Here is an 18,084-nt window from a genome sequence, read left to right as displayed (position 1 = left end):
GTTTATCACAGTTTAGACAAAGCGATTTTGTGTTGCATTTACATTTTTCTATATTTATTACTGACTACTTCGTCCAGAAAAATCGCTATAAAGAAATTAAAGAAACACAAATCTCCGGGTGTAGACGAAATTCCGGCTGGGCTAATTTTAGTTTGAGATGAAAAGTTGTGGAACAAGATATACAAACTCATTCTTCTTTTCTGGAACAAGGTGGAAAGAACCAATCATTGTTCCAATTCACAATAAAGGCGACAAAACTGATTGTAATAATTATCGAGGCATCTCTTCTGTCTAATAATTATCTTTTCTGTCAATATTCTATAAAATCTCAAACATTCTATTAGCAAGATTGACTCCATACGTAGATGAATTTATTGGAGATTATCAGTGCAGATTTAGGCGAAATCGATCAACTATCGACCATATATTTACCATTCGACAAAAACTCGAAAGGAAATGGGAATACCGGTACTCTAGACTCTACTTCGCCCTCCCTCCGCATTTTCCGTGTTCTGCATACGGATTTGAAACTTGGGTTCACTGGCGGATCCACTGGGAGATCGATGGGAGCGACCTACTCCGCAAAGGCTACCTTTCTGTTAGGTCTCTAGAGGAAATGTTGTACTACTTGATTTTGATTTGATGTAAAACTTCGTATTTCAGACCTTCATTAATCGCCCAAAAGGTGATCCACTCCCACCCCAAAATGACACTTCTGAATCCGTTAGCGCCTGGATGTCATAAAGTCGCAGCTATACTGTTATAGTGGATGTGGACTCTGAAATTGCACCTTTCAAATTCTGACAAGAGAACATCTTATATTGATAGTAGCATTGCCCAATGAAACAATGTGCAATTGATAGAGGAGTGAAGAAAAATGAGAAATTTAAAGTTTTAAGGGACTACACCCAGAAACACAGGAGATACAGAGGAAAGAAGGATCTAAAATCATGTGAAGATAGCAATGTAAAAGATATACTGACACAGAAAGAACTTCTAAATGATTAAAGTAATCAAAATGGTATTTACACAACACTATAGTAAGCAAACACTGTACCCCAAGACATGTTCAATAACATCATATGCAATGCAGTGTTACCAATTGACCACAAAATGAAGTTTGTTAAATGGCAGGGAACACAAATTAGAATTAGAACATCTAGCAAATCTAATTATGAGTAGAACCATACCTGTGACGTCTTGATGTAGAGTGTTGTCAACGTTTGAAGATAGGCCTACATGAATTCTTATATGAATCTTGGATGTAGAAAAGTACATACAGTACACGATTCGAACTAGTTGAAACAAAAATATGATACCACAAACAAGAATATAATCACTGAACTACGAAAATAAAGGACGAAGTACAGTGTCGAAGCAGTTTTGCCGAAGTGAAAATCAGAATAATATTAAACACAACACACAAACCTTTACATAGGAATTCATATGGGCCTATCTTCAAACGTTTGCAACACTGTACATCAAGACGTCACAGGTATGGTTCTACTCATAATTAGATTTGCTACATGTTCTAATTTGTGTTCCCTGCCATTTAACAAACTTCATTTTGTGGTCAATTGGTAACACTGCATTATATATGATGTTATGAGCATGTTTGTAGGTACAATGTTTGCTTACTATACTGTTATGTAAATGTCATCTTGATTACTTTAATCATTTTGAAGTTCTTTCTGTGTCAGTGTATCTTTTTCATTGCTATCTTCACATTATTCTAGATCCTTCTTTACTCTGTATTTTTCGTGTTTCTGGGTGTTGGCTCGTAAAACTTTGGATTTCTCGCTTTTCTTCACTCCTCTATCGATTGCGCATTGTTTCATTGGACAATGCTACTATCAATATAAGATGTTCCCTTGTGAGATAAAACCTGAAATAGGTAAATTAGCAAGCTCAGTGGAGAAGAGGGCAAGATTCTGAATTAGCGTTCCTCACGAGACGAGACAAGACCAGCCTGATATTTTGTACCAACACGCGAGACGAGACAAACTTCTTTCAATAGAAAAGACAATATTTTTCACAACACTTTTTTGCAACGAAATAGAATTAAATCTCGTTTCGTCGGCAACAGTATTTAGAATACATAAGAATAAACATTATTATTACAGGATCTTCTGAAAGGTATTTTCAATTCTGAGAAGTAAGGGACAATGGGTGATATCAATAAAACGGAGAAGTTACTCATTACGCCCAATTTTGAAGTAGTTACTCGCATTGGTATCAATAAAAAGAGAACTGAGCACTAGTCGTCTCGGCTGACCTCGAAGAAGCCCCGCCCTTTTGAAGTAACCACACCTCTATTCTCGTGCCGAGTAACTACTCCGCGTTTGATATCAATAAAAATCAAAGACTCTTCTGTGATGCTAGTAACTTCTCCAAATTTGTGGAGCAAGCTAAATAGGTGACTCCGTGCGAAATATGGCAGAGTATATGATTGTTTTGCTATGTAGAAAAATTTATAAATTGCATAGAAATGTTGCAAATGGAGATTACAAAAAACATAGGTTCATGAAAGAAAATGTAGAGTAGTTAGCACAACATTTTTTAGGAAAATCAACGGAAATTTGGGGTGATGCACTACGTAATGATGAAAAGATGCTGCTTTTCTTGCTTTACGTGAGTGATCCGGGATTCCAGGTCTGAATGTGAAGGGATTTTGTTGTGGCTCAAAATACTGTGTCTATGACTACTACAAGTGTAATGGATGCGATTATTGCGAAATCTGAAAATTTATTGTTTCCGGAGGTGTGTGTAATATTCAAACAGCAAAGGCACTGTGGCAAGAACAATATACATTTCCGGGTGCTATCGGAGCACTTGACTATAAACATGTGGCAATAAAGAAACCTAGTATTTTGGAGACGAATACGCTAATAGGAAGAGCTCCTTCGTGGCTAAGCGGATAGCGTACATGCCTTTGGCATGAGAGACCCGCGTTCGATTCCCGGCGGGAGCTCATATGGTTCGGATTCCAAGTTAATCAGTGGGTCCCGTCTCATATAGTCTCACTACTGAAAAGGACATTAAATTCAAAATCAACTCAACTCAACGCTGATAAGAAGGGTGTATACATGAGAATGTATATTTTTTTATGCCAAGGTGAAAGGGGACACGTATGGTGTGGAAAACGCAATCAGATGGACGTGCTTTACGACGTGACTGGCTGGACTATTTAAAAAAGGAAACAAAGGGACCAAGTGTCTGATTTCGTTCTTAAAGCCAAACAATCTTGGACAAGACCTTGGACAACACGTGATATGCACTTGTCGTGCTAATCTTGATATTGCTGGATTCCAATCAACATCCATCAGTTCCAAGAGGTTCGCTCCCGTGGTTTCAGTATTACTTTCTTGTTTCCCGTTTTCTTTTTCATTTTTTTTAATGCTCGCTCGGATATTAAAGATTCTCTTTTGGATTTGTGTCTCATTTGTAGATGTATTTAATATTTCGTTGTATTTCACTGTACTTGCCTTCAAAGCTTCGGCTTTCCTTCATTTACTTTCTGGTAACTGCGACTTTGAAAGTACCACTGGAACTTTTATAATATCCACAAATGCACTTTAATTGAAACTGTCGTTGCTACTTGTCCCTTCCATGGCGTTTAGGATACTGCGCCAGAAGTTACTCACAACGAAATGACCGCCCAACAGATGGGAGAAATGAGTAACTTCTTTTATTGATACGACTCAGTGCTACGTGCAGAGGAAGCGCGAGTAAACGTTCATAAATCTGGAGCAGACTAGACCTGAGTAGTGGCTTGTTTTATTGATACGAAATTGAGGGAGGAGATTACTCCAGGTGTAGTTACTCCGATTCTCGAGCAGGACTTCTCAGGAGTAGTTACTTATTTTTATTGATATCACCCAATATCTCCTCTCTCCTTACTCCAATGGTGGTAGAAGTACAGATGAATGGAAGTGTTACTTCAGGAAAGCATTATTTAAAGAAGAAAAATATATGCAGCTAAGTCATGTTGGTGGATACATATAGTCACATTTTTTCATTATTTTATGCATTTTGTGTCGTCTGAGAAGTATTAAGATTTGAGAACTAGAGTGATGGACAAAAGAGAAAATCAATTACGCTATGTAAACTAATAAAAGCAAAAAGAAAAATAATATTATACGGGACGTTTACATGGTTGTGTTTCCTTAGTACAAGAAACGTAAAAGCATAAAGCAAGATAATATTGTACGAGATGTACAGTGAGTTTTATAGCATTAAAATGTTCATTTTTAAGATGCTTTCAGTTATTAATACTTTAAATTTTAGGCATAAAAAATATTTACTATTATGATAGTTGCAGTTTTCAATTTATAAAATTATTTACAATTTTTAGCTTAAAATTTCTACCCTTGAGACAATACTGTAAAAAAAGAAAAAAAGTTTCTGATGTTAAAAATCTAATCTTAATATAGTTACAGTTATCAATGCTGTAAATAAGAAGATAATTTTCCTGATATTAAAATATTTACTCTTATGACCAGGGATTCACGCAGGGAATGGGTCCTGGAGATCCGGACCTCCAGAAATTCCGACATTTCTGTTAATTTAGTTTAATTCTAAGGGCGATGTTACAATTTTAATACTGAGGCGCTAAATGGCAAAGTGGCGTCAGTCACTTTTCTAAAAAAAAAAAAAAAAAAAAAAAAAAAAAAAAAAAAAAAAAAAAAAAAAGTCATTCCGTGAACTTTCAATCATAACCTGTTGAATGGCAACGCTGTGTACCTCAGAGTTAAAAAGATCAGATCATAAGCCAAAGGATGGTACCACAAAGAACCGAGTTTGTCCGCTTTTTCTATATCGATTCTAATAAAAAAAAGTCTCATCATCTCACAGTGTCTTAAAACTTGAGTTATGCCACTTTGCCATCCAAAATCTCATATAATGTATCCTCTTATTGAATTCTGACACAACTCCCCACAAAACTTTGAATCTCTCCCGAAATAAATTCTTTTTCACGTTCCTGATAATGATAGTTGCAGTAAAATCTTTTAGAGTATTTTTTTCTGGTTATCAAAATTTAAAAATCTAATTTCACTCTTTTTCTTTTTACAGATCCCCACAAACAACATCAGTATTCTAATCATCATTATGCGACTTGCAGTGTGTTTGACAGTGATCATGTTCGCCATTTTGGCCACGTGCGCTACACCAGGTCCCTATGAGAATAAGCCCAGGAGAACGATACGTGGGTTCAAGAATGTCGCTCTCTCCACGGCTAGAGGATTTGGAAAGAGGGACTATGACGTCAGCGGAGGAGTCTACGGAGGAGAACGGCCTGACAGGTAAATACATTTTCATATAGCAGTAGATATACCATCTCTGCGAGAATGCCTATTTTACCAAGGTACGAGGCGTATCGTTAAAGTAAGGTTACAACCCTTATCGCCGAACAAGTAACATTTTAGTGCATAAGTTAATTATACTGGCAGCCTTCTGCTTTCCTCTCGCATTGCTGCGAGTAACACGTGTTTACAATGGTTGTACCGATTCAGAATCCCGCCAAATATGAAATGCGACAGTATTTAAGTGAGAAATTTCGGACAATCTGTCGTATAGCTCAGGTCTTGCACCCAGTAACTTTTATTTGTTCCATCACCTGAGGAAACATGTCTCTGAACACTTCCACGACGATAAAGAGATCAAGAAAAAAGTTGAATTTGGTTCCAGCAGCAAGCGCTAGGGTTCTTGGTGGCAATTACGTCGAAAATAACCCAGTAGACATCTGACCGAAGGGATATTTTCTAAAAATGAATACCAGCCGTTGTAACGTTACTCTATGAACGAATAGAAAAGTTAGAAACAGAACAAGAGTAATAAAACAAAGTGAGAGATTTTTGTTTTTAATATTGTGAAACTTTGATGACTTACAAACTTTCGAGAACCAATATTCAAATCTGTCGTTTCCGGTTTCAAAGTAGGCAGAGGCAGAACATATTCTTAGCACAATTAATCCATATTTTTTTTAAATGTATAATTTTCGACTGTCGCTTATCATTTATGTTTCATGGGGATTGAATAACAGAAGTGTTAAAAATGCTACTTGTGGTTTCAAAATTTGCATAAAAACAAGGATAGAGTCTTTACCTCGATGGTTGAATCCATAATAAAATTAAACCAATTTAGAATGCTCGAAGAGCATTGCCAGAGCGAATTTGAAAAGATTTTTTTTAATTTACATGAAATTGCCTATTAAATTTATTTGATTAAATTCAATATATAACATATATAATTGATGATAGATAATTTGTATTGAGCAATACCAACAGCATCTCCCTATAGATAGTATAGTATATTCAATTCTATAGATTCACAAAGAATAGGGTAGATCTATGTAACTTAATAATTAGCGCAATACTATAAGAATAAGGCGAGTAAAGTAAGTGTCGTTACCATATAATCGCCATACAGAAAACATTTACATACAATGTAAACTCTCTTAGACGTTATACATTATCCAAATCCCAAAGTAGTTTTGTGCCACATTCACTATAAATGACGCACCTCTTAGTACCTTCGGTGCCCGAACACTTTTCTAAAACGGCGTGACAAATATCTTGGAATTTGAAGGCGGCACTCCAAGTTCCCTTTAAATGCTGCCAGCAAATGAGAGACTAGTGGTATTGCCACGTTTATTTTGTACACATCCACGTCTATCCCCTGTCACCTGATCGCGCTGTAGTTTGTCTGTTTAACCATAGCCACACCCCTTTACCACTTGGCAACGTTGCGCTAGAGCTAGCGTTTTATTCGTTTAGCTGAAATGCCAAGATGTTTGTCACAGGCTTTAGTTACCCGCCTTCATTTGTAATGACATTTCTAAGCTACTTTTAAGAACTAAGAAATTAAGCGGCGTGACAAACATCTTGGCATTTGAAGGCGGCGCTCCAAGTTCCCTTTAAATGCTGCTAGCAAATGAGAGGCCAGCGGTATTGCCACGTTTAGTTTATACACATCCAGGTCTATCCCCTGCCACCTGATCGCGCTGTAGTTCGTCTGTTTAGCCATAGCCACACCCCTTTAACACTCGCGCCAGAGCTTGCGTTTTATTCGTTTAGCTGAAATGCCAAGATGTTTGTCACAGGCCTTAAGTATTATTGCCTGTAAATAGCGCCCGCTGTAACATTTTCGGCGCTCTAACCCTCATTGCTACTGCTACCTGTGGGTTATGAGATATTGTCTCAGTCAAACATGACTAATAAAAATGGTAAGTCTCCAATGGTTTGGTGGTTTTTAAGCTATTACAAGTTTATTCTGCGTGTACAGTCTTGGAGGCCGTTAGCATAATAAAAAAAGAATCAGTATTTACAAGTAATTTTGTTGTTGCATCATGTTGTCAATCTGTAGAATATTTTTATCTATAGTATGAATGGAAAGTCATTCAGCTGAACACATTGGTACATTACATATCATTACGCGAATATTCTCTTCCTTTTTTTATCAGTTTCATTTCTACTACGATGAAGTTCTCAAATGAAATGCTGATCAAAGTTAATTTGAGGAACTGTATTGTAAGGATCCCTCCTTTCAGTGCGAGCACATGTTATCTATACAACACGTGCTATTGTATACAATCACCAGTACAACAGACGATACATAAAGTAACCAGGAAGACACGATGCTAACACGACGGGACTCGAGGAGGAACGAGCCACTCATAAATCACCTATAAAAATGGACTCGAAGAGGAAAGAAGTATCAGTTGACCACTTATAGCTTAACCTATACCTGCTCCTGAGGTCGCTCTGGACGAAGAAGTATTACTTGGTCCAAACCCCTGGAGATTGCCATTAGCTAAGGAGAGTCCTAGCTACAACCTAAACCTCTGGAGGCTTCTATGAACTAAGGAGGTTACCAAAGTATCGTATCCTGATGTCGCTACAAGCTTGCCAAATCCCCGGAGGCTGCCATGAGCTAGAGTACGTTTGTGCTTCCCGTCAGTGCACTTGGTTGGCTTTTAAAGTACTTTCTGCTAGCACTCACGTGAACGTTTTAATCCAATAGGCGTCTTGTTGGCTTTGTCGTATAGGTGACGTTAGTTGTCAGCCAGCCCACTAAATGAAGTCATTGCTGTTTGGTGGGTATTTGAAGCAGCGTTGCCAGATCCAGCATAATGATGATAGATCTAGCATAATTTGCATGTCTTTAGCATCTAGCATCTTGCTTTTAGCATCCTGCCCAAATCTAGCATAACTTCAGCCAGTTTATCAAAAAGCCGCAAAACTTGGAGATGAGAAAGAAGTTGGTCGTGGGAAGAAAAAGAACGGCAAAAATGTATCCTCTCCCATTGATTCATACAGTTTGTAAACCATACAGGCAGTCTTATTTTCCAAAGTAAATTAGAAACGGCTTTGGGCTTTCTTTTGTGGCACCACCCAGGATTTTCTAATCCTTTAACTGCGAGGCATGGGCGGAGCTATGGGGGCCATTCTTCCCCCAACATTTTGACAACTTCACCATCTTTATTTCTGACTTCATGACCATCTTTATTTCTGAAATGAAAGGTCCGAGACCGACCAAAAATCCCCCCCCCCCAGCAGACAATTCCCAACTCCAATTATGCTGCGAAGAAATTTTCTTTCAAAATATGTAAACAAACACTTTGCATTCATTTACACGATATATATTCGCCATTGAGTCTGGCAAAGACTGCACTAGTTGAGTTAAAGCTTTGGTGCGTGAAGTATTGAGTTCTATTCACGCATTCTTGCGCTCTGCGTATTTAAGTTACGTTATCGTATCTCAACTTTGTTTTCTAAATAATAATAATAATAATAATAATAATAATAATAATAATAATAATAATAAACCTCTTGGATTAGTAATTATGAGGATCTAGCAAAATTTGACCGAATCTAGCATAATTTCGATCAGGTTTTGGAATAATTCCGAGCTGTGAGTCTGGCAACGCTGATTTGAAGTGCTTAGTTGCCACACGCGAACAAGTGTGTTATGGGGCGTTTACACTTAGTCGATTTGCGTTCGATTCAGTTGAATTGACGTCACTTTCAACTTAATCGACCGTGTAAACAGGACTTCAACTTAATCGCTTGTTGATCGAAAGCGACTAATCGACTAGCAACTGAATTGAAAGACGTTCTATTTTCTGTGGTCGATTCTATTTTCTTCTGCTATAACACCGCAAATTGTACCAATTACTTTTTGCTTGGACATCTTTAAAATTGCCAGTCGATTTCGAATCGACCAGAGGAGAGCGAGTCGACAAGGAACATTTAATTTCAGTTGAAACAATTGAACACATCCATCGATCTCATTCGGTCTAGTTGCTTCGATTTAGTTGCAAATGCAGCGAGTCGATTTAGCCGTGCGACTAAATCGACCAAGTGTAAACGCCCCATTACAGTCACTTGTGAGTGGCGTGGCGTTTTGCTTTGTTTTCTAGCGTATTGAACTCGCAACTTAACTGCGGACTGGCAAGAACGCGTTTGCAGACATATCCATCCTTTAAAAGGGAAGCGTGCCAAGGTGAAACAAACGTACTCTAAAGGGCTCCCGTTCAGAACATTTCCTTCCTTCACCTCACTTGTTATAAGAAAGATTTTGATATATTCTTCTTGTAGATCCAAAGATTGTTTTGGAATATTTTATAAAATAAATTAGGTGAAGGCTTAAATCCCGGACTGTTAATGCCTCTACCTAATAGACCGTACAACATACTACCTTATGAACTTCACGAGTTTGTACACTGAAAGTATGTACAACCCACTTTTGGATACAGCTTAAGTCCTAAAGAAACAAAATTGATACACCTTGTTGTTTTACTAGTGATACTCGAAAAACCATCATATTCAGTGGACCGGATCTTTTTTTCTAACCCACCCTCACCCTCATCCTTACTCGTCGTAGTGCTTAAATTTCTTTTCGCTTAATTTCCTCACACCCATTCACATTCGCCCTCAGCCTCAAATAATATGCATATCCTCACTCACACTTGTTCGCCCTAACCATCACCTACCGAAATGAGGGTGAGTGCCCCTCATGAGTTCAAAATGAATGAAAGTGCCTATATCTGTACTGGAGCTTCCTGTACACATTAAACAGTTGAAACTACTCACTTTATTAGGCTCCAAAGCTCAATAGTTATACATTATTTTCATTTCCCTCTACGCTTTTATCTAATGGTCTATATCTATTGGCAACATGTATTTTTTTCCTGCTTGTTTTTCTTGTATTTTTAAAACTATTTACGTTCGCGGACATGATGCCTTTCATTGAGATCGACCGTCCTTTTTAGCAGCTGTAATTGAATTAAAGCTCTTTTTGCGATTTTGAAACGGTTGACGAAGAAAAGCAATTTCTAAGATGACGTCTGAAGAACTCTCAGAAAACAAGATGCTGCAAAATACGAAAGTTACTCTTAAGGGAATTGTTGCATTTTACTCAATTACATTTAAAAAGAATTTAAAAAAAAAAGCTTTCACTTCCACAAATTCAACAATATTATTAGTATTTAACGAAAAAGAAATGTACAAAGATGGAGCATACATATGTTTCAATAGATGTATCTTATTGAGTTTAACGCAATAATATTGGTGAATACAAATTCTCGTCCTTTGTTGTCCTGAGGATATAGGGCCTTATGCAGAGTCGTTTTGACTTATGATTAACGCCATACTAACGGTTTGGCTAACGCATGGTTATCATCAATATATTCAGAATCTCTGATTAGCGCGTAGTAGTTAACTAAGCTATTCACATGTGACTAATTACTTTAGAGCAAAAAGACCCTGGTTTAGTCACAATAAACTTACATTATGAGAACACAAAGGCAATTAATTACCTGTCTTTTCTTCTTTTTTTCACCTCATCAGATGATTTACCGCTGAAGCAACAATTAAGCTGAGTCCTACACAATAGCAGAACTGTTTCTTAAAGCGAACAGCGAAAGATGAGTAGAAAATTTCCAGTTTTCTGAGGGATACATACAACTATACAACTGATCTATAAATTATCTTCTCTTATAATTTCAACATAATCCTTGTATTTATTGTCCCTAATATTAATATACTTCTATATATTCCCCCCATAAATACATCCCTGAGAGATATGTTAATTGTAGTTCAACTTTGTAATTATTTATAAGTTGTTGTGATGTCAAACCACAACGAAAACATTTCGAATTTCGTATTTCATAATTTTTCATTTTTACAGACTACGCATGCGCATATCTGGATTTCCGCAGTTGCTACATTTATTTTTCGCACCCGATGTATTGAGGTTATATTAGTTAATCATTCCCAAATCAATTTATTAGCTGAATTCCAAACAGACTCTGAATATCAAAAAGTACTCTCTTTAGTACAGAGCTAATGCGACACTAATTCATCGCGTGACTAACGCTTCATTAACATATTCTGAATACCGCCCACAGTTTATAAGTAAAATTAAAAATTGCTACTAAACGACAACCACACCATCTATGAAGATGAACCTGATACCGAAATATACACTAGTCTGGAAGCTTTACGTTACTACACTATCAGTATGAAAGTATAAGAACATGGTAAATGATATAGAGCCCAAAATTATGATATACCTTTACACCTCTTCATTTTTGTTCTAAGAATATTATTTGTCAACATCATTCGATAGATTACATCGCGCTGATAAGGTTCAATTCTCATGAGTTATTTTCGAGAAATACTAATTTTTATGGCGCTGAAACACATTTCGATCGTTACTAATATAATTATTTGATAGTGTTTTTTTTTTATTTTACTGGAAAAAAGTATTTGTTTATTCATGTAAGCAGTTATATGAATGGCTGAAAACCTTAATGGTATAAGTGACATTTTGGTCAAATTTGGGATAAGTTTGATGTGAACTACACAGAAGAAAGTTTATGTGTAAAGAGATCTAAACATATTAATATTAGGGGAGACCGGGGCTGGTTGCCACAGTTTTTTTATTTTTGTAATCTAACTTCGCAGGAAAAAAAGTTACGAAAGTATCGATTGTTCTGTGTTAACTTTGGTATCTTTTTCATACAATACCATGGTTTTCATTCATAAAATGTTATTACGAAAGAGGCATTTTTGAAGTTTGAAAAATGTCTTCCAAATGTGACAACCTGCCAAATGTCTCTAGGTGGGTTTCTCACTGAACAGGGTCGGTTGTCCCAGATATTTTAAATGGAAAATACAGTAAATTCAACCAAGAAAATTTATTTCAAAAGTGCAGCAAAGAAAACTCAGAAAGTTGTGGAGCCGTAAGAAATGTTAAACTATAAAACAATACAAAAGACATAGTTTGTGCAAGGGCAGTTCTTTCAGGTATTAGTGATCTTAAAATTGAACGTAACCTTTATTAAGATAATAATGGAACAACATTTGATTCAAGAAACCAGCAAATTGTAGGCCTACAATAATAATAAATATGAATTACACATAATACAGTTCGTACAAGAAAAAATAATGTGTAATGAAAGAAGAATACAAGGTTTTGATTTAGCCCATTGGTCAGATTCTGCGCAAGAAATACAGGACTCACAGTTATGACAAACATAAGAAGTAAATCCTGGATCAGGGATACACTGGTGGTGGGACCATTTTTTACATTCAATACATTGTGCCACCTTCTTTGGGCAAACTATTTGAAAATGGTTCTAGAAAAGTAAACAATAACATTCTTCTTCGTCACTTTCAGAGTCAATGTCATTGTTATGTACGGCTTTTGTCCTTCTAGGCCTACCTCGTCTGACTGAAGTGGCTGCAGATTTATATGAATTTCCATTTTCAGGAAACAACTGTTTTCTTGAACGTTGTTGTGAAGTTTTAACCACTCTCTCTTTGAATTTTTGTCCTTCTTCATTGGAAGTGTTATCTGATTTCAATTTTATTTTTGTGCTCTCTTTTCTTTTGTTCATCTTATTTTCTTTTTACTGGAGTGTCTCTCAAGATAGCGGTTTCTCTTTTGCGAGTGGTTCTTTTATTTGTACTATGCTGCTCTGCTTTTTGCAGTGGCCTCATCATTTCAGGGGAAATTTGTAGTTGTTGGCTTACTACATCATTAGGGCTTCCAACTGGATTGGTTATCTTTGGACGAATTACATCAGACTGGATAAGCCTATGTGTTTCAGAGTTGATCGTAGGTTGAGATTGATCGGTAGGATATGTCTGGATGTCAGGGTTGTCATCAGTTGAAAGATCAGGATTAGATCAAACGTCAGAGTCAATTTGGTTGGAAGTATTATGAGGTAATTCCGTTTGTGATTCTGGTCAATCAGTTATACGATGGAAGGAAGTCGGCTTCAGAAAAAGATATGTTCATTATAAGGGTAAATGCCAGTGCATTGAAAATCAGATTGAATGTTTACTGGTAGTCAAGAATTGAACTGTGCCAATGAAGATTTGATCCATTTATGAAGTATTAGGCATAACAACCATTACTTGATTAACCATGTATATTTATCTAAAATATAGACTAATGTAGAGTCGAAACATAATGTATATAAAACCTTACGTATTCTTGTTACATTATAATTATTGTATTTTAAAAGTAAAAACAATATAGAAATATAAAAGAATACATTTAAATTATGACATTTACTTTACGAAAAAGATCTGCTCATTGTATCTAAAGATATAATCACAGCGTGCTGTTGTGCTTCTTCTTTTATTTTTCACCAGCGTAGACAATACCTTTACTTATGAAACATTTTTGATCAACCATTTATTTATTGCATTGCATTTCATCCTAACAGTTTCATCTATATTTCAAATTCTTGCGGCAGAAATTTTGCCTCTTCATGACGACGGAAAGGTTGCAAAAAATTCGACCTATGTTTGTGTGATTAAAACCTGAAGTTCTTGCTAAGCTACCGGTAGTTGCCTCTGGCACACGAAGAGCTAGTTCATGATTTCTCTTCGAAAAAGCAGTTAATCAATCTACAGCAGCCATTTTTTCATGCCAATTTGACACCATTTAAAGGTTATTTGCTTCAGCAACTTGAAATGCCAATTTGCGAACTTCTTTTGTACCGAATCCAAAGTAAATATCGGCTGCACGTAGCAAGTACGCAGTTAATTGTTGTTATGCAGAATCTGAAAAAACTGGCGGTTTTTTATGTATCCATCAGTTATAATTGGCGCCGATACATTCTTATCATTAAGATCACTGTCAGAGATTTTCTGTACGTATTGAGCTAAAGTCCTATAATTAACATTAAAGACTCTGGCAGCCTGTCGAATTGAACGTCCTTCCAGCTGCTGTTAGCATAACATCAAGCGGGACTTCTTTGTTGGTTAATTTTTTGAAATTCCGAACCATTGTGCTCTGAAAAGAGTCACATGAAACAACCAACCCCATTCAGTATGCGACAACCAACCCCACTCGCAATGTTTATATTTTGTCTGACCTCCATGAAACATAGAACGAGATCCAAGAAATATAAATTATTAAAATTATAGAATTATAAACAAACATTTATAATACTTTATTGAAACTTCCAAGCTTCCTAGGTGAAAACCAAATTCAACTCACAACCTAAGCCACAAAAATTACTTGAACACTCTAAAACACTTTTTTTTTGTCTATCTCACACAAGTACTTCTGGCGTCTTCCTGCTACAACTAACGCGCAATGTACTCTAAGTAATTACACGTCACGAAAGAGAGACACAATTCATGCGCTATCTATGAACTGAATAATTACTCTTGTGACTACCAACCCGTGTGACAACTAGCCCCGGTCTCCCCTATTTGTCATACATATTTGGTTATTTATAATCGCACTTTTCTTAAGAAATGTATGGGATCAATCAATTTTGAACTCGTTTTTTTTCTCGAACGCAACATTTGTGTATTTATAACGGTATGATTTTCAGCCATTCGTATATAAATAGAAACGATAGATTGTCAAGTACATGAATGTATTTATTGATATTGATCTTGGGGCCGCGCTGGCTCAGTGGTAGAGCATTCATCTCTGATGCATGGGGTCCTCTGTTTGATCCCAGATCGCGTCAAATGAACTTTGTGGTGAACAAACACCGTGTGCGTGGGTTTTCTCTCAGGTTCTCCCTTTCTCTCCCACTCTCTTCATTCCACCATTTCATTCATCTCTCATGATCACCGTCTCTTTAGCCTAGACGGTATACCCGTTGGACGAAAAGATTTTATTTCATTTTTGTTATGTATCTTCCTCTAACATTGATGCAGCGGCAAATTTCGCCCGGGGTCGGGGGACCAGGGCTCTTTAGGTTTTTTACTCTGTATATATTAAACTTTCATTTATATACTTTTGAAAGTTTATAGTAAACTCATGATATTCCTATCATAGTCTAGGTTCTAGCTGCACCCCCCCCCCAGCTTTCACCTTCTAGATTCGCCATTGCATTGACGCTCATACTTAAGCACTTATAATGATTAACATACAATCTCATAAATCTTACAATTTGGACCATTGAAAACAGTTTCCAACAGGTTATGTATCCGTAACCGAACACCACAACGTCAATGGTCGAGGAGGAAAAGAAAAAATATCCTTCTCCATATAAAATTTTCTAATTTAGTTTAATTGCTTCTAAATAGTTATTTCCTCAATTATTAAAGCAAGGGAAATAATTGTCCCTAATATACTTCTCCAATACTGCAATTACTCAGATAATCGAACAGTCAGGCAAAAGATATAAAAAATTAAATGCAATACTTTATATTACACACACACATACACAAACACACACACACACACATATATATATATATATATACTTACTCAAATTCAACATATAAGGATATAACAAATCCCAAGAGTAATTATACAATCAATAATTGCAATATTAAACTTTAAACTATTGACTAAATGCTTTATTTTTTAACGTCATACAAATTATTGTCTGATACAATGATTGAAGCTTTGAAGCTAACAAAGCTTTCTTTGAATCAAAGTTCCCTTAAAAATGTACAGAAGATATTTATTCGTAGAACAGCGATTTAAACAATAAATTCGTATAATTAATATGTAGATATAAACTCACCAATTATATATATATATATATATATATATATATATATATATATATATATATATATATATATATATATAATACTGACGTCGACAAAATGCACTAAATATACGTAATTTTAATATACACTCACAAACTATTCGTATTCTTGGATTTCAAGTTAACACCGTGTAGAATTCTATTTAACCACTTGATCCTAACTATAATAGTTTATTCAGACCAGCTGAATTCTGCCCAGGCCGGTAGGTAGCCCAAAAATGTAAGGGGGGCGGTAGAAACTTAGAGGGGGCCCGATCCAACCATATTATAGTTCATCCCCATATTATAATTCATTTGCAAGCCTACCGTGAAAATTTTGGAGAGGCCAGTAAAAATTTAGGGAGTTCCCAGCCCCCCTAGACCCCCCTGGATACGGGCATGATTCTGCCTCATAACTGAGGCAAAGAACTCGAGACGAAACTTCTAACTACTTACTCGTTCCTGAATGTACCAATAACGGCGTTACAGTCAAACTCTAATTTCATGAATCATGATATATTATGTATTTGTAAATTGACAAACCATTACCAAGTGCCTCCAGAAAATAGCTAAATGACGCACAGAAGCTAGCTTTAAAAATGTCCAAATACCACTAAAATTATCTTTAATTTTATAACCAATAGAATTTAATAATAAAGCAACCAAAATATGCCATAGTTTTACTGTAATGTTACATCATACTGTAATATTCTTCATGGAACTCTTAAATCAAATAGACTACTTTCAACCTTAACCTATACTTCAAATATTTAGAGCAAGCTCGTCTTGAATCATTGACCGAGGTCCGCACCAAACATGCGCACAAAATTCTTATTCGCAAACTAGCATCAATTACCCGCTTCCCTGGGTTAAATTTTAAAAAAATAGTACTGTAATATGTTCCGTTAATCACTCACTTTTTACTATTACTAAAGCGCTCTTTGATATCGGTCATTTTTGATGATTTTTACACATCCCCCTCTCCTCCCCATGTCACAGGGCACGGCATCGGCAGTGTCATTGTTAATCTCTGCGAACCCGAAAACTATGAATTCGACACTGATATTGGTAATTTCTATCTTTATATATATATATATCCCTCTAATCCCATTCCCCGAAGTTCTACCGTCAAAGTGAAATGATAAAAAAAATATCTCAGTCCCGAACATCATCTATGCAAAAAATTTGATCGAGATTGATAGTTTGGTTCTAGAGTTATTAGGTTTTATTTATTGTTTAAACTCCTCCCTCCCCTTCCCTCTAAGTTCTATCGTCAAAGTGATATGATAAAAACCACCCCAAGTCCGAACCTTGTCTATGTTGAAAATTTGATTAAGGTCGGTCGGATGGTTTAAACGTGATAAAGTCACAAAGACAGTCACTTTTATTTTTATTTTTTCAACATATACTTCCCCTCTCCTACATTGCATCGTAAAAGTGAAATGAAAACATTCCAGGCCCGAACCTTATCTATGTTGAAAGTTAGATCGAGATCGGTCGGGTGTTTCAAAACTTATTAAGTTTTATTCATTTTCATATATTTCCCCTTCTCCCCTCCCCCTCTCCTAAGACCTAACGTCAAAGTGAAATGATAAAAACTTTCCAGGTTCAAACCTCATCTATGTTGAAACTTTGATTCAGATCGAGCGGGTGGCTCAAGAGTCATTACTTACGAACATAGTCACTTTTATTTTTATATATATATTCGTTATTGTATATCCCCCCTTCTCCTCCACCTTACGTTGCTCCGTCAAAGTGAAATAATAGAACACATCTCAGGCACGAACCTTATGAATGCTGAAAGTTTGGTGGAGATTGGTCGTTTGGTTCAAGAGTTATTTATTTATTTATTTATTTATTGTTTATAATTACCCTTTCTCCCCCACCCCTAAGTTAAACCGTCAAAGTGAAATAATAAAAACATTTCCAGGCCCAAACCTCATGAATGTTGAAAATTTGATCGAGATTGGTCGTTTGGTTCAAGAGTTATTAAGTTTTATTTATTTTTTATAATTACCCTTTCTCCCCCACCCCTAAGTTAAACCGTCAAAGTGAAATAACAA

At 36.1% G+C, this 18,084-nt stretch overlaps 1 protein-coding gene across 2 annotated transcripts in view; it reads left to right on the top strand.

The window, feature by feature from the left end:
• Window positions 1-18,084, top strand: part of LOC145674809 (allatotropins-like) — a 375,336-nt gene that overhangs the window by 324,718 nt on the left and 32,534 nt on the right. For both annotated transcript variants that reach the window (XM_081745029.1, XM_081745028.1), the window contains exon 2: window positions 5,074-5,303. In XM_081745029.1, coding sequence (XP_081601155.1) covers window positions 5,110-5,303 — 194 coding nt within the window. In that variant the 5' untranslated portion in view covers window positions 5,074-5,109. The remainder of the gene's footprint in view (window positions 1-5,073; window positions 5,304-18,084) is intronic.

The sequence above is a fragment of the Thermobia domestica genome, chromosome 18, assembly GCF_964235325.1.
Source record: "Thermobia domestica chromosome 18, izTheDome1.hap1.1, whole genome shotgun sequence".
In the NCBI taxonomy this organism is placed as follows: Eukaryota; Metazoa; Arthropoda; class Insecta; order Zygentoma; family Lepismatidae; genus Thermobia; species Thermobia domestica.
This window is presented reverse-complemented; position numbering and strand designations above follow the sequence as displayed.